Source organism: Cyprinus carpio, chromosome A12, assembly GCF_018340385.1.
Source record: "Cyprinus carpio isolate SPL01 chromosome A12, ASM1834038v1, whole genome shotgun sequence".
NCBI lineage: Eukaryota > Metazoa > Chordata > Actinopteri > Cypriniformes > Cyprinidae > Cyprinus > Cyprinus carpio.
In genome coordinates, this window is record NC_056583.1 from 5,217,067 (window position 1) to 5,242,664 (window position 25,598).

At 36.4% G+C, this 25,598-nt stretch overlaps 1 protein-coding gene across 14 annotated transcripts in view; it reads right to left on the bottom strand.

The window, feature by feature from the left end:
* The window catches only part of LOC109056497 (ankyrin-3-like), a 91,887-nt gene extending 66,884 nt beyond the window's left edge, over positions 1-25,003 (bottom strand). For 4 of the 14 annotated variants that reach the window (XM_042767236.1, XM_042767235.1, XM_042767244.1 and 1 more), the window contains exons 1-2: positions 24,355-24,892; positions 2-103 (exon numbers count right to left, since the gene is read on the bottom strand). In XM_042767236.1, the coding sequence (XP_042623170.1) occupies positions 2-103; positions 24,355-24,477 (225 nt within the window). In that variant the 5' untranslated portion in view covers positions 24,478-24,892. Of the gene's footprint in view, position 1; positions 104-24,354 lie in introns of all 14 variants that reach the window. The other 10 variants (XM_042767240.1, XM_042767238.1, XM_042767239.1 and 7 more) reach the window with 6 other exon arrangements.
* Between the last annotated feature and the right edge of the window lie 595 nt (positions 25,004-25,598).

A 25,598-nucleotide genomic window follows, 5' to 3' on the forward strand; every position in this document is an offset into this window, starting at 1 on the left:
CCTGGTTGCAGATGTTGATGTCCACACCAGACTTTATATAATCGAGGGCTTTCTCAAGGTTTCCAGCTCGGGCTGCTCTGAGGTAACTGGCATTACTGTCAGTCTGAAAGAGAGAGAAATAACCATCAGATCTTCCAAAGATACCATGAGCTGATGAGCTTCAATTATCATGAAGGAGAAGGAAGTCCTCAAAAAAAACAAAAACAACAACAACAAAAAAAAAAACGGTTAACAAAATCCAATCTATAGCATAATCTGCACCTAAGCAAAAAAAAAAAAAAAAAAAAGATGAAGCATTATTTGATGGATATGGCAACCACATAGCGACATACAGAGATCTCCGCACAAACAAGCACCAAAAAAAGCAAAAATTTTGCCTATGTATCAAGTGCTTTTAGAAGTGATGTGCAGCCCAGATCTGTAAACAAAGTTGATCGTGCAGCGGGTCATTGTCAAGATTCCCACTGCCTCTGCTCTGTCTGATAATGGGCTAGCTGACATTTGTAATAACAGAAATAGAAATAAACAGTAATTCTGTGGATAAACTGGCTGTTGTTATGTAAAACAGGGCCTGAGAAAGAACTGCAAGGAAATGTCACAGCCCTATAAGAGTGAGAGGCATTCACACAGGAAGTGATCAGCATGAGGAGCAGTAATGGATGCTTTCATCCTATCAGAGTAAAGATGTCACACACACGACTAAGCATACTGGAATTACATGAGTATTCTGGTCTTTTCCAACCTCCTCATCTTTATTCCAATTGGAAAAGAGGTTTTGCAAGGGCATTTGCTGAATATTGTATTTTCCAAAATACAAGTCATATTTTTTTAAACGTGCAGTGACATATTCCATAGCCATTTATATAATGCATTTAACAACATGAATGAGAGAGGTACATTAACTTATTTATTATTAAGTTTATTTACTTAAGTACATTTTCTAACACAGCAATATTTTCAGATTGCTTTAAATAAATTAGTTTGGGCGTGGAGTTTTTAAGAAATGTTGTTTATAATGAATGTCACCATAATTTGTTTGTTTTATACTTTCATAAAATTCTTTATCTGTATGTAAATTCATTTTCTTATATATTTCCTTTAGTTTTGGGGTGATATGTGACCAGACATTTCTTGACAGTTAATTTTTTTTAAGATTTAAGAAAACATAAAATAATTTTGTTTTAATGTGTATGGTAGCCTATATCATGAAAGAAAAAAATCAACAAATCAATCCACGTCTGCTGTTTAGGTCCATCTTTATACTGTATTATAAACATGAAATGACATTCAAGCTCGTTGTATGTGATTATCCAGCCATATGCTAATTTCAGCACTTTGTGTTAGCTGTAATGAAATAGCACTGAACAACAACAACTCTTCATCCTAGTTCAAGTCTAGACATACTTCTCATGCATGCTTTAACTGTTTCATCTGTCAGTGCATTTCTATATTAACAGGTCTCAATGCATGGAACGCTAAAACATTTTTTTTTTCCTGAAAAAATATGAATGAGGTCAAACCTCAAATAATTCAACACAGGGCTTAGTGCATGTCTGATACATGACATAAATAAGCATGTAATAACTGTAGATCTGAAAATAAGGAGTGGTCTGGTTCAACAGTTCAGAGTCCAGATATTCACACACTGACAGAGAGAGAGAGAGAGAGAGAGAGAGAGAGAGAGAGAGAGAGAGAGAGAGGGTGTGTCTGCTGTTGCTGCATTGCTGTAGTTCTGACACACACACATGAACACATGCTGTCTGCATCACAATCCATGCACACACTCTCCTAACCCACCCCAGTTATCACGTACTAGAACAGTGGCTCACAATTCCAGTCCTCGTGACCCCCCAACTGTAAGTGCCCTGAGAAGTGGACATTACAGGATATTCCGCCATGATTTCAAATTGTATTTATTTACAGAGGTATATTATGTCACACTTCACACTTCTTTCGTCTGTGTGTGAAGACACTGCAGGCAGTGGGCATGAATAAATGTACTGAAGTAAAGTAAACTTTAACAGATTTCCTGTGCTCAGGGAATAGGGAGTAAAGAACACTGTGTAGGGACCATGTCATTCGGAACACAGTTCATGCATGGAGCTCTCTTCTAATGAGCTGGTTATCTGAATGAGATGTGTTAAATAAGAGAGACATACAAAAATATGCAGAGCGGTGGTACACAAGGACTGGAATTGAGAACCAGTGTACTAGAACATCAATGATTTACATAACAAAAACTGGGAATCAATTTTCAAAACATTTTATACTGATATTCCAGATCTTGATTCTTTTATATTCTTCCAATTTAAAGTCTTCAAGCACCGTTTTCATACAGTTTGGTAGAATATAGGCTAATCAAAAAAAAAACACATTATAAAACATATAAAACACATGAAATAGTATGAATTTGCAATATTCATAAACAAAACAATTTGTTCTTCATTAACTCTTTCTCTGCCACTGATTATACTGTTCTATTATTTATTATACAATGCTTTTCTGCCTGTCGAGTTATTCCGGCAATATGTATTTTCAGTGTTATATGGTAGGGGGCACTGTCATGGATTTTCTGAAATAGCACAGTACTTCTGAACCCAAAAACATGTGAAGAAGAAAATTTTATTTTTGTCGGTCTTCGACAAAAATTCTATTTTCTGAGCTTTTTTTTTTTTTTTTTTAGTATATATAACTTACGAACATTTAAAGTGTTGATAAAATAAAAATAAATGTGGCACTATTAAACTGTTGCTCGTCTGTTTGAACATCATAGCAACACCGCAGTATTGGCTCAACCAATGGAGTGAGTTTGGGACGTGGCTATCTGTTAGTTTGGCCAATAGCAGGTATGTGAAATGTTCAAGAAATATGTTTAAAACAGTTATTTTTACAGTTTAGTTTGGTGATGCTATTGGGGTAGAAACTATACACTTCACCTTTAAATAAATGATTGTGTAAATCCTTGGAGGCGGGCTATGAAATTTACCCAAACAAACTACAAATGAGGTTGTAAATATTTCATTGGGGTTAATTAGTAATCATTTCATACTCCTTCAGTCTTTCACTTCTTCTAACAATAGCAGTGGCTGGCTTCAGTCTAGATAGCATAGCATGTAGAAATGTCATCCTCTGTCTGTGTGACGTGGGCTCATTCTCTGCAGTGTGTGGGAGTTTCCTTTGAACATCTCTCTCTCTCTGTGTCTGCCTCCCTCTCTACATCTCTCTATCTATATCACTAGGAAGCAACACAGTGTTTTCTGAAAAGGCCTCAACAAACATGCATTAAGTCTTTTTCTTCATTACAAAGCAGGACTGTGCAAAATAAATGGAATAACTGATATAATGTTTTCTTGGCAATATAAAAAGCGACATCAAACATTGCAATCATTTTAATTAGTTTTTTTATTTATTTAGACATTAAGACACTTTTCAGACTAAATGTTAGACTGTCCATTTCAGTGATTCACTTTATAACTGACTCAATGCTTTATTTGCATCAGCACTCAGGAATGTTTATGGCATGTGCCATTTTTATGAATTAAAATGTTGGAAACACTTCACAATAAGATTTGATTTGTTAAAATTTGTTACTGCATTAGATATCATGAACTAACAATTAAGAACAATTTTTGCATTTAAATTTTCGTCAAGTCAGTATGGTTTTTTTTTCTTATTTACTAATTTTATTTAGTTTTTTATTTTATTTTATTTAGCTTTAGATCTTTAGTTAAACAATGAAATACTGCAAATACAACAAATAAATACTGATGTTTTTTAAGTCATGTTCTTTCAAAATACATATACATTATACATTTATTACATATAGAAATATTACATATTTAAAAAAAAGAGCAATAAATGATGTAAAATTATTGTCAAATGTCATTAAAAATTTAAGCTATATTGCCTAGCTCTAGCTACTAGAGACAAAACTGATTTATCTGACACTAGAAAATCTTCATGAGCTCGGCCACGGCTCATTGATTTAGCTGTGGGTGTCATGCAGCATTTTGTAGAGTATACGTAAACTCAATACAAAATGATTTGTTCAATATCCTGGCAAGGAATGGGCATCACAGGCTCATACATAGATTTAGAAAACAAGATTTTTCTTAGAAAGAACATGGAACTCAATCGATGTATCACTTCAAAGAAGCCACCTTCATTTATAAAGGACCAAAAGGCGAAATGAACTAGAGAGGCTAAAACACAGTAAAGCGAGATCTGCCCTGCCAGCACTAGCAGAAGCCTTACAGGAACACACGCTAACACACTCCCACAACGAGGCCAGTTACAGCCAGTTAGAAGAGCTCATACACAGATCTCTCATGCTAATTTGCCAGTGTTATGATGTTCCTGCAGAATTTTTTAAATGTATTTTAACTGGTGTTTACTTAAGTCAAGCAGCACTATTACTTTTGTGACCCAATCTGATTAAGAATTACAAGGCAAATAAAAAGTTAAAATAAAACATATGCATATGCAAATCATTTCAAATCATGCATTTAGAAAACATTTCATGTCGACTTTTGAAACTTTGAAAAAGGCATTTGAAACTGTGTGTATTAGTGTGTGTATATATATATACTGTAGATATAGATAAAGATTTACTAATATGTATATATATACAGATTTACTTAAAAAGTATATGTTGTGATGATGCACAGATACTGATCATATCCGAATGAAATATATAACAATATAATAATATGAATAACATAATTAATTGCTATGAACTAAATTATTAATAATTATTGAGATTAAATAAAATAGATATGATTAATTTCATCATGACTTAAAGGGTTAGTCCACCCAAGAATGAAAATTAGCCCATAAATTACTCACCCTCAAGTCATCCTAGGTGTTTATGACTTTCTTCTTTCAGATGAATCCAGTCGGAGTTATATTAAAAATTGTCTATGATCTTTAAAGCTGTTTAATGGCAGTCAGTGGGTGTTGCATGCATCAGTCCAAAATAATTAAAATAAAAAATGCCCGTCCACAAACAAAACACATCACAAGGCTCCGCGGGGTGAACAAAGTCCTCCTGTAGTGAATTGATGCATTTTTTAAAGAAAAATATCCCTATTCAAAACATAATAATCACTTTAATCTAGCTTGTGCTCAATGTTGTACACGGAAGCAGTTCCGGGTGGATGACGTATGAGGTCAGCGCTGCACATGCACTGCCCAGAAGTGTACTGTAGCTCGCGGAAGTGCAGGGGAGAGATCAAAACAAAACAACGGTCACTAATTAGAAGTACAAAACAAGGATTTGTAAAGAAGAATGTCGGAGGGCGTCGATATAAGCCAAGAGGAGACTGGTTTTCCTTTGCTAAAGCAAGGAAACTTTGCTTCTTTTGATCCTGTAAACAAACGTTGGTTTTCATGAGACTCACCGGCAGATCCGCAACACCAACCTCATACATCATCCGCCCGGAACTGCTTCTGTGTACAACTGTTGGTGCCGTGTGAGACAATTTTTTATGGATGGGCACTTTTTATTAAACTTCTTTTGGACTGATGCAATTCAACAACCGCTGATTGCCATTAAACAGCTTGGAAGATTAAAGACAATTTTTAATATAACTCCGACTGGATTCGTCTGAAAGAAGAAAGTCATATACACCAAGGATGGGTTAGTAATTTATGGGCTAATTTTCATTTTGGGTTAACTACCCCTTTAGACAATTAAAACTGTTAATCTGTATTACTAAATTTGTAATAAAAGTCTATGTTGTGATGATATACCATCTGATACTGATCCTACCAATTAAATTCTTTATATATATATATATATATATATATATATATATATATATATATATATATATATATATAGTCAGGGTTTTTGCACTGTCACTCTGTTTTGTGTTTTGTTTCTTGTGTCTATGTCTTGTGTCAGCACATGGCCTTGTTAATTGTTTTCTCGGCCATGTGCTCCTTCAGCCCCTCCTCCTTGTTTCCTTTTTAACACACCCTCTTGTTAGCCTTGTTAGTCTAATTGTGCTCACCTGTTCCTCATGTGTTTTCCTCCCTATTTATTGTGCCCCTTACCCTTTTGTGTTTGCTGGATCGTGGTCATTTTCGTCATCATTTGATTTGGACAACCTGCATCCCCTGTCTATAATTATTAATGCAAGTCACAAGTAAAGCAATGAAACCTTTGAGAACTTGTCTTTCTGCGAAATGTATTGAGATTATATCAAATGTTGATGTTGCCGCTCTTTGGGAACATCTTGTTCTTTGAAATGTTTAGATTACTCTGGATTCATGTAAATCAGCATGTAAGACAAGTACAAGCCATGATCTGTACAGTATCTAGATGCCTACCTTATATCACAAGCAAAACATGTACCACAAGTTTTGGAGATTATGCAGTCATCCAGTCAGAAACATTCCCTTTGCAGAAGCAGAAGAGTCGGATGAGCACATCCACTGATTCTTCACACACACACACACACACACACACACACACACACACACACACACACACACACACACACACGTTGTTGTTTGTCTTTATAATGTGAGTTGTCTGCAGGGAGGCGAGTGAGTGCAGTGTTTTAAGCTATAGAGAAAAGCTGTCAATTGACACTGAACACACACTATCACAGCGTGCTCAGATAACAGCGCATGCATGAAGAGAGCTGAGTGTGTGGTGTGTCTGTCCTAATTCCTGATGTTCTTCAGTGTGGAGTGCAGATAGAACAGGACTGCAGAATGAAACAGCGTCCTGTGTCACGCACATTCAAATCTCATCAAGCATGGAGAATGAAAATAAAGGTGTAGGTGTTCACATCCCTATGGCCAAACAGAATCAGTCCATCTTTTCTTTTAAAAGGGATTTAAAAGATATTATTTTTTATATTATACTGCATATTAGATTGATTTCGGAAGGATCATGTGACACTGAAGACTAATGGCTGCTGAAAATTCAGCTTTGCATCACAAGAATGCATTTTTACAACGTGCTATAGGTTTAAAGCCCATTTTTGACCCCACTATTTGATCGGGACGTGGAAGCTGAAGGTTTTTAAGTAGTTTTCTCTTTCAAATCCATTGTTTTTTAGGATAAAGTGCACTGATGAATAGGCACAAAAAGAAATGTATTGCAGAATTTAAAGGAGCCACAACGAGGTGCCTTTTTCCAGTTGAACCAGTGACTGGGTTGGTATAGTCTGGTATAGTCAAGAGTGTATACCAAAGCCAGCATTCCTCTCAGACAATGTTTGAGGCATCAGGCAACTGTTGAGAACATTATTGTATGTAGATGCACTGCTATAAGACGTGATTCCATGTTACAAGATCTTGGGCAAATCCATATTGTAAATGCTTTGAGGAAATCCTCATGCAGACCAAACCGTGGGAAAGCAGTTTACAAAGTTAGTTCACACTGACAACTGTAGAACAACAAATTAGAAAAACAACTGACAACTGTGAAAACACACGAGTGCCACAGATTAGTGATTGACCAATATTTGATTATCGTGATGTTACTGGCATTAAGGTCGATGACATACAGGAGTTGGCATGATAAAGAAAAAGTTTTTTTTAAGTGCTTAGAAATTAACTTTTTGTAATCCCATTGATTTAATATGGTTATAAAACAGTTTACATGTGATGACTCTAAATATATCATGTGGTGTTACCATTAAGTAAAAAGTAATAACCTATTTTAAGTGAGTGTACACATCATTTAAAAAATAATGCTCAAATTCACTTTTTAAGGTAAAAGTTTTTTTTTTTTTGCATAATTCATAATCATTGCAATTTGGGGAGTTGCACCACATGACATTTTACAGCCTCAACTAGCCTTGTCTTGACATACAGTAAAAAGGTTGAATTATCGGATATTTTCAGACTTATTGACTGTGACACAGTATCTTTATGATGTAATTTTCTTTTTTATGCTTTTGTCTACATGTTGGTTGCTCCACATGACTGATTAACTCTTTCCCCGTCATTGACGAGTTATCTTTTCATTTAGAAGACAACGCTTCCCCGCCACTGACGAGTTTTTACGGCTTTTCATGTTTTCACTGTTATACACTTGGTGGTTACACATCTTCTGAATGAGTACAAAACCTCCCGAACAAAAAAACACGTGAAGAGGATGGAAAAACTAGCGATGTCTTATGTAAACAGATGCATATGATAAATAATGCGATCATCAGCAATAGCCAGCATATAAATGAAAACTACATAATATTATGGAGTAAAATGATGATCCAGGAAGTGGTATATGGCTGTGCAAGCTTTGGAGTAGGGCTGTGCAATTAATCGCATTCGATTGTCGTGCGCATCTCATCAGTAAAGCCGGTCCCGTGATTAGTAGTAAATCACCATCACCTGCTTTCAGATTGAGCGGCTTTCACTACACGGATCCGTAGTTCACTGATAATTAGGCAAAATCTCCCTCATAATCGCAGATGAATCACATTCGATTTTGAACGCGATATCGCCTAATTTGTCAGTAAAATACGGCTCTGTGTAGTGAAAGCCGCTCCATCTGAAAGCAGGTGATGGTGATTTACTACTAATCACGGGACCGGCTTTCCTGACGAGATGCGCACGACAATCGAATACGATTAATTGCACAGCCCTACTCCAAAGCTTGCACAGCCATATACCACTTCATGGAAAGAAAAAAATAATGCTTTTTTTAAGTAGAGGCTTTGTTCTTTATTTTGGTGTTACATATTCAAACATTTACATATTCAAATATTTATACAGCAAAATATACTGTAGGCCATCAAATTTTAGTGAAAATCATCAAAATCGCTGGGGGTGGCTGGCAACTTTTGTGGGGAAAGAGTTAACGGTTAATTTTTTATTATTAAATATTAATAATACTGAAGCAAGGTTTTGTGAGAGTATAATATTTTATGGGAATGTGACCTGAGAAATTTGCATCAAAGTTGCACTGTAGGTTAGACAACCTGTTGCTTTGTTAATTAAATTCTTGTAATATACATAATAACAATGTATCGCTTTGAGATGTAACTTTTAAAGGCGCTATAGAAAATAAAGTTTATTATTATTATTATTATTATTATGTATGATTGTATATAATGATTTTGATCCGAAAAACAATCTATAAAATATTAGTCAACCCCTGGTCTCTAGATACCTGCATTGGTCATCTAAACACCCATATCAGTCAACAACTACCACAGAGAACCAGGTTAGTCAGTCTACAACATGCCATGACAGTTCAACAAAACCTGATGCACAATCCAATTCACACTCAAACAAACTGGACCACATGCAGAATTTAGCCTCTGCACTGAATGAAGTTCAGATTTACATCAGTCTAAATTAAAAGCTCACAATCGAAACATATCCCACTGCCTTTCTGTTGCACCGTTGCAACCAGAGCCCTTTCGAGCAATGCACCACTACAGTCCAACCATGCCCCGTAAACACCACACCATCTACACTCAGCCAAACCGCCCATCTCACTCACTAACCCCGAACAAGATCAAACCTGCCAGCTTTAACCTTTTTACATTGTTTCAAAGTGGAACTTACTGATTGTACATCTATTCCATCCTCCATTGCAATGTTTGCCCTGCAGTCCTGAACGATCCTGGTAATCAATGAGCTAGAGTTTGAAATCGGCCACTCCGGAGATGCATTAAAGCTAAAAACTAAAAACAATCCTTGTTAACTTAAAGATACTATGACTATGTAAAAAGGAAGTTAGGGTACCACATAGGGTTAGCATTACTCTACCCTATGTGCCACACAAATCCACTTTATCATCAGTACGGATGCGGGACATTAGCACTGTTAGCCATTCCCAGCTGTCACCCACTGCTCCAAGCAGCTCCGCATACTTTATCGGATGGGACGGCACTTACCATATTTGTAAGCACTAGTGGTCTCTCTCCTGGCTGAGTGTAATCATGATCTGGTGGACTGAAATAGCAGCGGGCCCCTCCGTGCACCAGGCCTCCCCAACTGGAATCTGTCCTGCTCGAGTCTTATTGTCATCCTGCTTATCAGCTATTTTTACGCACCCCCCTCCCGTCCCCTCCGCTGCACAAATACCCCGGCACAGGCGAACAGATTCAGCACAACTCAACCCGCCGCTACTGTTAGGAGCCAGTCAGCCATGCTGGAGTACAGCAGCCCAGCTTATGTGGGATTTGGGGGCATTTCCCCAGGTATTATGAGCGCTTGCGGTATTGCCCTGATCCAGGCTCTGCCAATCAGCAACTCGTGCCTCTGGACTAGACTGGACTAGTTTGCCCCTGTCTTTTATCTCTCTCTATCTTTCTCGCAGTGCTCTGGGATGTTGCAGCAGTCTCTGCCCGCATCAGCAACATTACACCACCAGCACCAGCCAATCCCCCTCGCCACACACACACACACACACACACAAATTCCTACACTCGTGCCCTTCCAGTTGCCCATCTCATTAATTAAATCAATGCCACCGACAGTAATTCACTATGGAAATTTGAAAGAGCCTCATCTATTCGAAGTTTCAGGCTAGATACTACATCATACTGCCAATAAAAGAAATATCTTTGAAAACAATGTAACTTAAATGGGTGCTTAAAGTAGAAGTGTGTAATTTGTGCACCAGTAATGTCACCAAACTGAACTGATTTTTCACTAAGCCCCACCTGAAAAACATTACTGACCAATCCTGTCTTAGCAACTGTTGCTGTTATATTATCAGAAAAGGCATTGCTGTTCAGTGTAATGCTATGGAGGATCTGTGTGTTTGGATAGTTATAAAAGCAGTTTTATGGTAAATTATTGTTGCTGTTTCACACTGACACATGGTACCCAGAGAGGTTATATAGTGGCTCTAAAAACTATTTGGGCACTTAAAAATGTCTAAATTGTAATGCATTAGATACAAAATATAAAACCAAGTGGAATCTGCAAATAAATTATGCGGGCGCTTTTCTTACTGTACAACTAACTGTACTTTTCTGGTTTTCAATCATTTTTAACCAGATAATTTTTCATGAAAGCATGAAGTCAGTTCCTCTCAAGTTCTGGTGTCTCATAGTTTATCTTGTTGATCCCAGACATTTGTCTTCACTTTGAACATTATATTCATTGTTTATTTTGGAACCTTACAAACCTGAATGTGAAATTATTAATTTAATGTGTTATATTTCTATGAATACTGTATATATATATATATATATATATAATTGTGGATTAAGTGTCCTAAGATAAAAAAAAAAGTTATTTACCCCTAAATGATTACTTTAAAGGTACTAACATGTACCTATTAGTACATATTAGTACCTAAAGTGCATACACACACACACACACACACACACACACACATATACATATATATATAAATAAATGAATACCTTAATTCAGCAAAGACATTAAATTGATCAAGTAAATATACTTGACAGTAAATATATTTAGAATATTACACAAGATTGCTATTTAAATAAATGCAGTTCTTTCGAACTTTCTTTTATCAGCAAATCCGTAAAGGAAAAAATACCATGGCTATACCTTGCAATATTACTTCATTACAGCCCAAGTAAGATTATTGTTTAATTATTTTACCACTTTATATATGCAAGTTTTACTAAAAAAAAAAATCATTTATTCAATTAATTTCTATGGAGCCTTCTGTAAAGCATAAAATGAGTAATAAAGCGGAGCAGAGCTCAACAGTAGGGTAAACAGTAACATAGGAAAAAAAAAAAAAAAAACTTTTTCCAAACATGTTTCCTGAATACTCACTGTCTACCGTTGGTAAAACAAACAGAAAGTCCCGCCCCAAACTAACACCACTGGTTGAGTTAGTGTTTCTGAGTCAGGGTGACTGGATTCTCACACAAACACAGTGATGTTTTGAGAGAGCAACAGAGCCACTTGGTGTTATTATAGTTGTCCCCACATGTAAGCTGAGACAGGATAAAGTATTTTAACAAATAAATACACAAATGGCCTTTAAACAGTCAGAAAAGGGTAAAATGAGTGATAAAGAGAGGCTTGTCCTTACTGGTCAGTAGCCCACAAACCAAAGACCAGTATCAAATCATCAAATCAATGGTCCAGTCATGATCACAGACAGATGCTCATGTTTACTGAACACTGACCTCAAAAAACACACGTTTAAATACAGTGGGACGCAAGTTGAGGATCTGTATGTCTCCTCAGTAGTGTAGTGTTGCCATAGCAACCCAACCCTCACTGCAGAGGGGACGTGAGCCCTGAAATGGAATTTGCGGTGTGCTTTAAATCATTTACACTACATGTTGAGGAGTAGTTCAAAAAGACACAGAGGATGACCTCTTTCACTCGAAGTGCCATTATTTTCATTGTTAATAACTGTGCTAAATATAATAAGGCTGACTCATCGGGGGTAGACGGGAAAAGAGAAATTGCCCAGCTGGCACATTGCCCAGCTCGTTTTTATCCACTTACTTGTACTTAATAATTATACATTACTTTATTTTATTAATATCATAATAAACTTGGTCAGGAGGGATGTTGGTACAATACAACCACGAGATGCCCATTCATTTTCAGCAGGATAGGCAGCAGAACGGGGGCGGCTGGCGAGCAGCACCACTTGCAAAGCTCACGGAAGTCGTGCATGAAAGATAAAATGACTACTGAACAAAAATAGGCAAAAAAAAAAAACAAATAAACAAAAACTTTAATTTTGTTATAAAAATTTTTTAAAAAAGCAACATTTCTTTAATTTGGTTTATAGCTCTCACAATACAGTATTTACAGAGAAATCGCATCAGGTGCAAATTCACAAAGTAGCAGATATCGTCCGTTACCATGGCAACCGTTTGCGCTTCCGAACGCTTTTCCTTGCCTTAAATGCCTTTAGATCTAGCATTTATTAACACTGTTCATTACAGTAAAGGCAGCTCCCCGAAGATGAGGCGATTGTGCAGGCTGTATCTATCTATCTACTGTAACTATAGTGCAGCAATGCCTTTAGAGATTAACAGTTAACCAAATGTTCACTTAAGACATTAAACAGATTATGTTTGTGTGAATACTCTCTAAAACAGATATTCTGAAATACTGTAATCTGTATATTGGGATTGTATGTGCACGGTTCAGATGTGTCAGTTAGCGAGATCATTTTGTTTACATCAGCATGGGTTTAAACATCACATTTCACTCATTCAGTCTCATGCCATTGTGAATTCGCTATGAATATTCACAAAGCTGAAATGATGCGCTTTAAAAATATATACAAAACTTGAGCTGATGGGAAGCACCAGTCATCAAGAAGTGAGAAGAGAAAAAAATATACAAATAAAGATCATTTTAGATGTTTAGTTACTATTTGGAGCACTGGGAACACTAGACAAGGGCTTAATGAACTCATTTTTGTGACAACCTCAATGTCGACCTAAATTGACATTTTTCACTTTTTTTTGCCTGTAGCTCACAATTAGTCTGTACACATTCAAACTCATTTTGCCAGCACGGGTCACAAATAGTTACACAGAAATAGAACTGAAATTAAATTAGGCATAATAAAAAGGATAAGTTCACTTCGAGAATAAAAACTTCCTGATAATTTACTCACCAAGATGACATGGAAGTCCCCGAACACGGCTACAAAAACAACTATGATTTTGGTTTATGTGCTGCGCCTTGTTTACAGAAATGCATTGAGGCAATGTTTGAAAGACACAGTGGTAAAATTCTCTAACCAGTATCTGCCATGATGATCTTGAAATTGTCCATGATGCAGAGCAATAACACAGCATATGTTACGCATATGCTATTATAGGATGTTGGATTGTGTGTGCTTTTTAAACTAAATTCAGAAATAATGTGCAGAAATAATGCATGCAACATCAGTGCCATATAGTGAATTATGGCAGTCTTATGTTGTCCTCCTGTTACTGGTTCAGGATATTTTCTGTGTAGGATTACGTTAGATGACAGCAAGGTGTTGACCTCTCCAGGTCAGGTCAATCAATACTGACGTATCCCTTGGGTTGCTGTTAAGGGACACCATATGCATCACAATTACTCTGTGCCATTAATTGAGTTGGGATTCACCCACCAACTCACAGATAAAAAAAAACAGATAAACACATCAAATCTTTTTGTCAAAATAACAAAACAAGTAGCATCTGCAGATAAATTATTCTTTACTCAGAACTAACATTTCTTCATAATAAAACTGCTATATTTTTGCGCACACATCTGTGGGACAGTCCAGCTGCCTCTGCTGCTCTGTGTCCCTGTGCAAACCTCTAGTTACTGTATGTACGACACAAACTCCCACGATTCTGTGAGATGTGTTCTGCACACATAAGAGTGTACATCTGGAGTAAAGCACTGACGGATCTCCAGAGAACCAACAAACTGCACAAACACACACACACCCAGAAGAACACTGTTTGCCATACCACCACGAGTTAGAACATTACTGAGATACATACAATGATTAACAGAATATTATGGCTTTTTAAGATTGTATTAATTTGCATTAATTTTGCAGGCCTTACTAATAATTTCCTGTCCATTTTCAACTGTATAAAAAAGGAGAAAAAAAGTCATCCTTTCTTTTTAAACACACTTTTTGTAGAAAGTCAGGATATATCAAATATAATAAATAAGGATTAGTTCACAGATAGAACATTAAGCCAAATTCACTAGTGACAGATATACTAGAACTCAAAAGTTTGGGGTCAGTCATTTTGTTTAATAGGATACATTCAATTTATCAAACGTGACAGTAAATTTGTGTATAATGTTATAAAAGATTTATATTTCAAATAAATGTTGTTCTGTTGAACCTTCAATTCATCAAAGATTCCTGAAAAATCAAAATAAACATCACAGCAGCACTGAAAACAAATTAATTAAAAATTCACAGGGAAAATAAATAAATACATATATTACAACAGAAAATAGTTACTTTAAATAGTTAACTGTAATGATATTTCACAATATTACTATTTTACTGTAACAAATAAATGCATACTTCTTTCACTTCACTTGCTATTAAGTGCTTCAAACAAAAGACTTTTACTATTTTCTAATGGCTAGATGTAAAACTCAGCTAATTAATTTATCCTCAGAGTCTGAATTGCTCATGCAATCAGCCAGGTACCTTTTAAAAACTATTTTGTGCCTCAGCAGACCGATAAAAAGCTTTGCACCATAGGGATGGGCGATATGGGCTTAAAAATGTATCACGATAATTTCTGATATTTACTGCGATAACGATATCAATGACGATAATTTAGGGAATCCTTTTTTTTTTAGAGAAAAGTATTATCTTTCCTAGTTTTACCCAAAATAGGGTGTTGTGAGCAGTTCCACAGACGACTATTTATTTCATACTGGAAGCCGGAGGGCGCCCTTGCGCAGAAACTCCACATATGCACAGTAGAAGTAATGCTCCAGGAAATCTCTGATATGGACAGAGGTATCCAGTGATCGCTGTAGCTGAATAAAACTCAGATAGAGAAATCTTTACTGAGGAAACCTGAAGACAATAAACACGCGATTGCACAAAATACATGGTCTGTGTTCTTCAAGCAATCTTGGGTATTTTCATAAGAATAAAGTATATTTATAATGCAATGGTAATCGACATAGCCTTTATCACTGTATATAATGCTATAAAATAGTATGATTTCTGCCTTATTCTGTGATAAGAAACCACATCTGATCTCAAAAATAAGTTATTTGAAACCTGTTATGAAGTTAATATGGAGAAAAAGCACGTCAATAAATAATATCTTTGTTGGACAACAGGTTTGTAAACGACTCATACACATGTAAAACTGTATTGCACACGTGCTACTGTAGTACATTTACTCAAGGCTCAGACCGATTTTTGTCGCACTGTACAGTGTTATCCAAACCTGTTCCAGATTGTAGGAGGAGCTGCTCAATTTCACGTCCGCATTCCTTCACATCACTCCACACAGTCGCACACAGAAATGTGTCATCAACTAGACTTTATCGTTATTATCGTGGAAAGACTAATTTTTATCGTGGGGAGAATTTTTACCGGTATATCGCAAACGATAAGATATCGCCCATCCCTATTGCACCATTACTTTTTGTCAGACTGGAGCTTGCAATTATCACAAGGGCTCTCCGGGTTTTGTGTGTATTATGCATTAGGCCTCAGAGAACAAACTGTGGGCACGACATCAGAGACTTACGTACATCCTGAACCCTAGCTGATCACACAATCATCATCACCTCGCTGTTACAGTGCCACTCTTTGCTCATTTAAAGCCCATTAGGACTGATTATCATAACCGAAACATCCCTGTCCTGACTGGCTTGCAGCACAGTATAAGAGGACGATGCCGTTTGAGGCACAAAAGCTCATTAAATCCAGCTCAAGAGACGGCAGGCGTCCCAGCAGATCTGGCCTGGACTAATGAACAGCAGTCAGCTCATATTAGCCATATTATCACCTGACACAATATAGAAGCATTACATTATTCATACTGAGAGTATGAAATCCATATGGCTCAGAACAATTCACAATGTCTTCTTTCAAACACCTTACAGTAGGTCAGCTTTATCAGTGTTAGCAAAATCCAAATCTGGAATACTTGATTCTGATTGATTAAATGTGGCATAATTGCAGATGATGCTAAACTAATATAAGATGATAAGATGACACTTATACACTTATCTCTCACCACTGCTGCATTTATCTGGTGAAAAATACAGGAAAATAATAAAATTACAGTAAAAACAGTGATATTGTGAAATATTACTCAAATTTGTTTTCTATTTTCATATATATTAAAATGCAGTTTATTCTTGTGATGCAAAGACTTTTTAGTATCATTACTCCAGTCTTCAGTGTCACATTATCCTTCAGAAATCATTCTGATATGCTGACTGCATGACCAGAATATAATATATTATTATTAACATTGAAAATAGTTGTGCTGCTTAATGTTTTTGTGGAAACGTAATATATGCATTTTTCAGGATTCTTTGATAAAATTTTAGAAGAACAGCATTTATTCTATCTATCAATCTTTTCATAATTTTTTTACTGTCACTTTTCATCCATTTAATGTATATACTCATTCATGCACAAAACACACACACACACACACACACACACAGACACACACACACACACACACACACACACACACACACACACACATATATATATATATATATATATATATATATATATATATATATATATATATATATATATATATATATATATATATGTCTCATCTAGCCAAGGGCAAAAAAATTGCTAAGACAGCCAATGACGCCCCCCTCAAAAAATAAATAAATAAATATGGGGGATGTCCCTAAACCCAGTCCAAACTCAGAAGGAATTCCTGTTTCACTTATATATTCAAATGCACTAAATGCTAAATGCTGCATTAAAAAACTGGTGTGGTTCAATAGTGCATATAATTAACTCTGCAGACCCGCCGATCTGTTCCCTTAGACACCACTTCTGACTCACTGATCCAAAACCAAACTCTAATATTTATTACATTTATTTTGTGTTGCCTACAGAATAAAACAACATTAATTTTAACAGAAACGTGTAATGTAATTTCAGAAACTGTAAACAGAGCTTGTGTCTGATGAACCCTCTTGATATCTAAGAGCAAAAATTTAATAAATTGTGCAATTGTGATTGTGTGGTAAAGTAGTCACCCGCGTTCTCACAGATGGGCGTCTCACGGTTCAGCTGCCCCCTCTGCACAGCCTCCATTCTTCACACGACACTGGTCAGGCACACACACACACACACACACACACACACACACACACACACACACACACACACACACACACACACACACACACACACACACACCAGCCTGCAATTCATCAGGTGGTATCCATTTCAACATTTCTTCTACAATGAAAAAGAAAAAAACGAATGTTCAGTGTAGATAAAAGGCTTAAAAATCACTCCAGAAAGGCCCATCATGCATTGGTGTGCAGTTCAAGGACAAAGACAGCAGGTGCACACAGTATGAATAGTGCAGGACTTTCTTTTCATCAGTACACACTGATGCCCATAGCAGTGCTTTAACAAGACAATCTAGACACTCTCTGGACACCAGAGACAGGTAGAGATATTTCTGCACTCTCTGTACAGTGTAGCTTTCACCTATCGCACACACACACACACACACACTCTGACTGGCAGCTGATATTAATTAGACCAACAGCTCTGTTCCCTCTTCCGTCAATCTGAGCTCCCCCACAGCAGAAGTGATGACTTCACTGCCTGAGCATGAGGAGGAAAACCCTGCTGAAAAGATTAGCTTCAACCAGCAGGAATGTTCATGCTGATCCAAGATTTATTATTAATATTATTATTCTATTTTTATTTTACAAGGTTAGTACCTCGAGATTAAAATCCATTTTTCAAGAGAGCCGGGCAGAAATGTCAGCATTAAACATTCAGGGTTCCCACTCTTTTTGACCAATGAATTCAAATGACTTCTCCTGTCCAGGATTACTGGATAAGGATTTAATAAGAACTTTCTTTCTTTCTCTTTCTTTCTTTCTTTCTTTCTTTCTTTCTTTCTTTCTTTCTTTCTTTCTTTCTTTCACAAAGGTTTGGGGTCAGTAAGATTTTATTTGAAAGAAATTATTACTTTTATTAAGCAAGGATGCTTAAAATGTATAATAAATTTTTTATAATGTTATATTCTATGTATTTCTATTCATTAAAGATTCCTGAAAAAAATGTATGACAGTTTTCACAAATCTGCATATGAGAATGATTTGAGAATGATTTCTAAATACACTGAAGACTGGAGTAATGATGCTGAAAATTCAGCTTTGCCATAAAAAGAATAAAGGATTAAATTATTTTTGAAAATATATTAATACAGAAAACTTTATTGAAAATTGTAATAATATTTCACAAAATTACTGTTTTTACTGTATTTGACATCAGATAAATGCAGCCTTTTTAGAAAACATTTTAGAAAATCTTACAGACCCCAAGTATATTTGAACTGTGTATAAATAGAATATTAGGTTGTACAAAAAAAAAAATAGCAATTTTTAGCAGAACATGTTAACATATATGGTGATCAATTCTGTCAACAAACCTATCAGTGCTTTAGAATTAAATGTGAGCCACACTTCACAAACAGCATACAATGATAAGTTAAACCTTAATACTGGTCTGGTACAGGTGTAACTGGTGGATCAGTATAGTCATAGCCAGAAGTCTTACTGTTTAAGCTAGTAAGAAGCCTGGTGGAGACAAGAACATCCTATTCTGGGTATATGCTGGTAAGATACCATGCTGAGCTGTACAGCAGGACGCAATGACGCAGTTCCACAGACAACAACTGAAACAATATACAATACACATTCTGTTAAGATGGCAAATAAATTCAACGTCATGCCATGTGTCAGATTAGATCTCAGTGACGTTTAATCATGAGACACGTGAAAAGTAATGAAGTCTTTGCTCAGAAGGTCATGCAGTTCACTGTCAGGAGGAAGTGAGTACTGACTCACCCTGTCTGCTGATGAACAGCAAACCAGAACAGAAGAAAAATAGGGCCAATCTCTGTCCCTGATGTTTGTAGAGCTCAGCAGAAAGTAGGCAGCTCTCAGGAGCTCTGGAGAAACATGCCTGCGTTCTCCAGAAACCACACTGCACTGATGCATAAAGGCAATGTGTCGGACTGAACGTTGTTTTTTGCTTTTTGTTCTCAAATATCTGATCTTAAATCAACCAGTAAATCCAACTTTTTGCCTTCTGCTGTTTCTGAATTTTGTGCCGTCTCACTAATCTGCAATGTATTTTTATATTTTTTTATAAAATATTATTTGACATTTTATATATCATTAAAAATGTGAACAATAAAATATAATAAAACATAAATACACATATACTGTATATACAGTATTTAACAAGTCTCCAGTAGCTTTAGTCACCTCAAATAATTTGGGGCTCTCTCGCTCTCACACTCGTCTGCAGCTGAAGTAATGAGCTGTAACAGACAGAGCTTGTGCCAGCAGTGCCACCTCAAGACCTAATCACTGTTTACATACAACACACACCAGCAACCCTTCATTTCATGTAGATAAAGCAGTCTGTGTGTGTTTGTGTCGGCACTGGGAAATGAATCGTGTTTCTTTCCTTTTACTGCGTTTTCTATTTTATGCTGATTCAAAAGTGAACCTAGAAGAGCTTCACATCTCTCTTTCTCTCGCTCTGTTTTATAATCTCTCTCTCTCTTCACTCCCAATTAAATTTCAGGCTTAACCCCATTTTTATTTCATGTATTGCTTTCTTCAGCTTTCTGTCTCGTAATATCTCAGCTTCACTGTCTTTGTCCTTCTCTCACTCAATTAAATCAAGGGGACAAGGTTTGGCTGGTTAGCATAGTCCCCTGCTGGTGGATACTGTTACTACACCATTATGGGTGTATACCCTAAAACAGCCATCTAAAAGTAATGACATTTTTAAATAAAAATTGAGAGTATTGAATGATACTATAGAAGATGTTTCATAAGTAACTGAAGATTGATGTGTCTTTCTGCATATGGACTAATGTTACAAGCACATAAAACAATGTCAGGATATGCATTATGCAATATTATTATTAAAATAGCCTGGCCTCTAGAAAAGCAGGAAGACAGAGAGATGGAACAATATAAACATCTTCAAAACAGTAAAATATTAATGTTTATATTTCTCCTTTATTATTTCCAAAGGTGAAGAAAAATGTGTAAAATAATACAATTATTATCACATTATATTACATTTTCACCTTTGTATCACTCTGCTTGCAGCATTTCTCACAGTGAGCGGACAACGAAATCTAACTTCGTTACTAGTTCCAAACTGACGTTTTAAAGTTCTAAAGTAATGAATTAGTAACAGAGCTGTTAAACTGTCATCTGGAGATGTGAATCCATGGCAGAAGGAAGTAGTTCTGAAAAAGGGGCTTTTTATGTCACTCCATGGATGTTTCTTATTTATTTACACGTGCAGTCAAACTGTTGTAGACGCAATATCACATTCGTAGCCATGAAATGTAAAAAAAAAAAACCCACCATTTTCCACTTTCATTGTATGGAAAACAGCAGCATGAACTCCTTTCAGAATATCTCCTTTTGTGTTCAGGATTTTGATTTTAGAGAGAAATATTTAATGACCTTTCTGACACCAATTACAGATTGAATGAAAGGATTAGAGAGAAGAAAAAAAAAACTGAATCAGTATCTGGTGACAAAGTATCCCATCAGCTCCAGGGTAAAAAAAGGTCCTGAGGGAGCCTGGTGCTCTCTCCTCAAACAATGCAAGCTAAAGAGGGTGGAGACTGTGAAAAATGAGGCTGGCTCTTAATAAGTGACGGGGGATTAATGAAACAGCTTGGCATGTTTGCTCAAAAAGATGGGGGTGATGATGCTGCTGGTGGCAGCATGTGTTCATGCGTGTATATCTGGGGTCCAAACCCCATCCCTCTTTAAAACATTTACATTTAGTAATGCATGGCAGGAAGCAATATTGAACTCAACCCACCCACATTAAAAAAGATAAAGAGGTAAAGACGGGGGTGGAAGAAAACGAGACGGGGTGGGGTAAAGGACACTCCAACTAAAATTAATTAACAGCTAGGGGTTAATGTCTTTGTGCTGGTGGCAAAATCTACTGATTCAAATAAGCACTCGCTCAGTCTATGTAAATTGAAGCAATCCATTATGAGGCTTAACAAACTGTTACATTAGTATAATTTTGATTTTCTCCATAGTTTTTAAAAGCAAACAAAAATTGTGTTTACGGTAAAGCACTAGCATTGTAAGTCTATGGGGCAAGACTTTTTTTGCTTTGTTTTTTTGTTCTGAAAGTAATAAGGAATCTACCATTACCAATTTTATCTCAAATTATAAGTTGAATGCCATTTTTTTTTTAATTTTGTGATAATTTTATTGCTAGAATATTAATGTTCAAATTAAACTATTATTAAATTAATATAAACTATTGTTAAAAGTAGCATTACAATTAAACTATTACTAAAATTAAATATATTTAATGGTTTACAATGTTGTAACATTGTTTATAATTTTGCATATATGACAGATGTAATTTTTAAGTCTATCCCACAAGTGGGCAGTCATCCAGCTGCCTAAGTGTTGTTTTTAAGCAGAGGACGAAAGCAAAGGGCTGCCAACAGCCAGGAGGCATCAGACTGAGGTATGGATTTTTCCTTTTTGGTTTGCCTGCGTGCCGCAACCGTGCAGTGACCACAACATCTGATATGCTGCCAAAAGTGTACGCGCATAAACTCCTCATCATCTCCAGTAATGTCAGCATCCCAGGACAGGTACAATCCTGAAGCACATGAGGACAGTGTGTCCTGCGTCTTACAAACTACATGCACAACAGCTGAACAATAGCAGTCCAACAGGTTAGATTGTAAAACAATTGCAAGTAGTTTCTTATGCTCACCATTTATTTAATGAAAAATACAGTCAGTGTCACATGACCCTTCAGTAATCATTCTAACATGCTGTTTTAAAAATATTGTTATTACCATTTTTACTGTATTTTTGATCACATAAATGCAGCCTCCATAAAGGACTTCCAAACTTTTGACTGGTAATTTATCAATAGACCAGAACATCTTGCTACTATGCAAAATAAACAACTGCATAGCAACAACCTGGCAACCACTCACAACACCCCAGCATCATGCAGTGTGATTTTGTGTATGTAACTCACATTTTCTTTAGAAAACTGTAAAAATGTAGTCTGTAAATGTTAGCAGTGAAATCAAGATGGCCACTAATCAACGTGCCTGAACACAGACGGAGCTCTAGAAGCAGATCCATAAAACAGGCTAATAAACAAGTACAGAACTAGTGCTTTGGCTCACAGTTCTCCTTTGTGAACACTACACATCTCAACACAATCAATAAGCCCGCAGCATCTCTCCTTGACCACAGTTATACTGGGATTCCTCTCAGGTATTGATACCCTGAGCAAACGTTTACCGTCAGCACCCATTATAGAACCACAGAGAAGTTCACTCCAAATTTGACATATCTTAAACTGGGCTCCAAATGTCTGAGATATTTTACAAGAAAATGCTGTTTCAGCCTCCTACCTCAAAATTTCAAGTTTAATTTAAAGGGATACTCCATCCCAAAATGAACATTTTGTCATTATTCACTTAACCCCATGTCGTTCCAAACCCGTAAAAGCTCTGTTAGTGTTCCAAAGACGAACAGAGCTTTTACGACATGGGGGTAAGTGATTAATGACAAAATTTTCATTTTGGGATGGAGTATCCCTTTAACGTATTACTTGGATTTCTTTGTAATTATGTGTCAAATTTACTGGCAATTTCTGAGAGAAAATTGTTTCAAATTATTTTTCTAAGGTATTCTTAACTAATTTAAAACAAAATCTGTCATTACAATTAAAACATTTAGATGTGAAATTTGAAAGTAATAAGACTAAGATAGTATTTTCTTGTAAAACATAACTAACAATCAAAGAAGAATGCAACAGAATGTACACAGTGCTTTCCACAACTATATCCATGAATTTCTGACCACTTTCGTCCATTCTTCGGTTATTTCTATAAAGAGCAGCAAAGACAGAAGCAGATGCATATGTAGATAGGTCGAGATGCTGAGCGATGAACTGTGACTAATGGGATGGGTTGATGTGGGTTTGTAATGGGATTGATACTGGCTGGGACGGGGGCGGGGACGGGGGCTAATCTTTCATAAAGCCCGTGGGAGAAGGTTCGTGAGCCCCTGGGGGTCTGGATGCATAGCCCGTGATATAAATGACACCAGTCACGCATCAGCATGAAGAACGAATCCCACCACGGATCAGACAAAAACACACTCACCCACACGCATCTAAAAAAAAAAAAAGACAACCACCACTTCAATCTACAAAAACCTCTTATCTTAAGGCATTAAAAAACATGGGTTGGTGTTTCAAACCTGTTAAAGTTCAATAAACAACTATAGTATCTTTAAGGCATTTTATATATATATATAAATAAGGATGAGAAACGTTAACAATACAGAGTAAAAAAGGTAAAAATCTGCCATAAAAAAATGCTCTAAACACGTTCAAGTGTGTATTCTGCATTCTTAGTGTGTGCCTTCTTTGTGAGGCACATGTTCGCCTATAAATAAGCGTTCCCTATCCTCACAGGACGCAGCAGCATCACTACAGTCTACCAGCCAGCCACTTGAAAGCCTTATTTTTATTACAAAGAAACAAAATAATGGCCCTCAATGTGACATCCCAGATCTTTAAGATGCTATCAGACATCCCACCCAACCTGCATGCCAGCGTCAAAACACACCACCCTCAGAGCCATGACTGAGGGTGCCTATTGGTACCTTTTTCTTTGGTTCCCGGGACCTTTTTCTAGGCTTTTTCTTCTTCTCTTTCTCTCTTTCTTCCTCAGCAGCTGTAAGTTCCAAATCTGCTCTTTTCTTCAGCTGGGATGCTGCGTGTGCCATGATGCAAAGCTCAAGTGAGATATCCTTTCATAAAGTGAAGTGTCTCCCAGTCAATAAAGACTGAACAGAATCCCTCTAAAGCACAAAGACAAAAAATCTCTCCCAGGCACCCTCTGTAGGTTCTATGTGTTCCTGTGAGCAGCCACCGAAGAGCTGAGGCTGGGAAGCTGCATTTGTGTAAGAGGAGATGAAGGTTTCAGGGAGACGGTGCTTTCCTCTTGGTGCTCTTTTTCCCAGGTCTTTCTGGCCCTACCTGAACCCATCCCCACCACGCAGTTAGCTGGGACAGAGCGCAGTGGAGAGAGTGATGGGATGAGAGAAAGTGATTGGGTGGAGGTGCAGCTGGGATGGAGAATCTTACGCGCGTATCCTTCAGCACTAGCTGGAAGTATCTAAGTGAGGGGAGGAATGGGTGGGGGGCTGATGCTGATGGGTTCTGTGTGCGGATTAACACGCCCTCACATGCGTGCGTACACACACACGGGGGATGTCTGTATTGAACCGTCATTGCTGTCATGAGCTTTCCGGTGGAGCACAATAAATAGTTTTATTTGGAAATGATCATCACTATTGATTTTGTTTCCCAGTTCAAATAGCCTGAAAACAAGATCAATTTACTTGAGATGCAAAACTGTGTTTGATATGAAGACTTGTTTTTAGAGAATATACTTTGAATAAAATTATTTTTATTATTTTCAAAGGATAGTTCACCCAAAAATAACATTTTGAACACTATTTATTCACCCTCATGTCATTTCAAACCTGTTAATTTTTTTATTTTATTTTGAAGAACACAAAAGAAGATGTTTTGAAGAATGTTCATGCTGCTCTTTTCCATACAATTACAATAAAAAAAATCTTTTTTTTTTTTTTTTTTTTACTTTTTACTGTTTATACTTAAAGTTGATTATCTAAAACTTAAAATAGGCAAAAACAATTTTATTTACTAGATATATTTACTAGAGAACACATAAAAAAAATATTCATTACAAACATATTAAATCTAATTTTTGCAGTGCCCTCACTGTGGTCAGATGGCATTTTAGCAGTTGTTGCTTTATTGCATTGCAACAAGTTTGTATACAAGAAAAAAACAACGGCAATGGAATAGAAATATATAT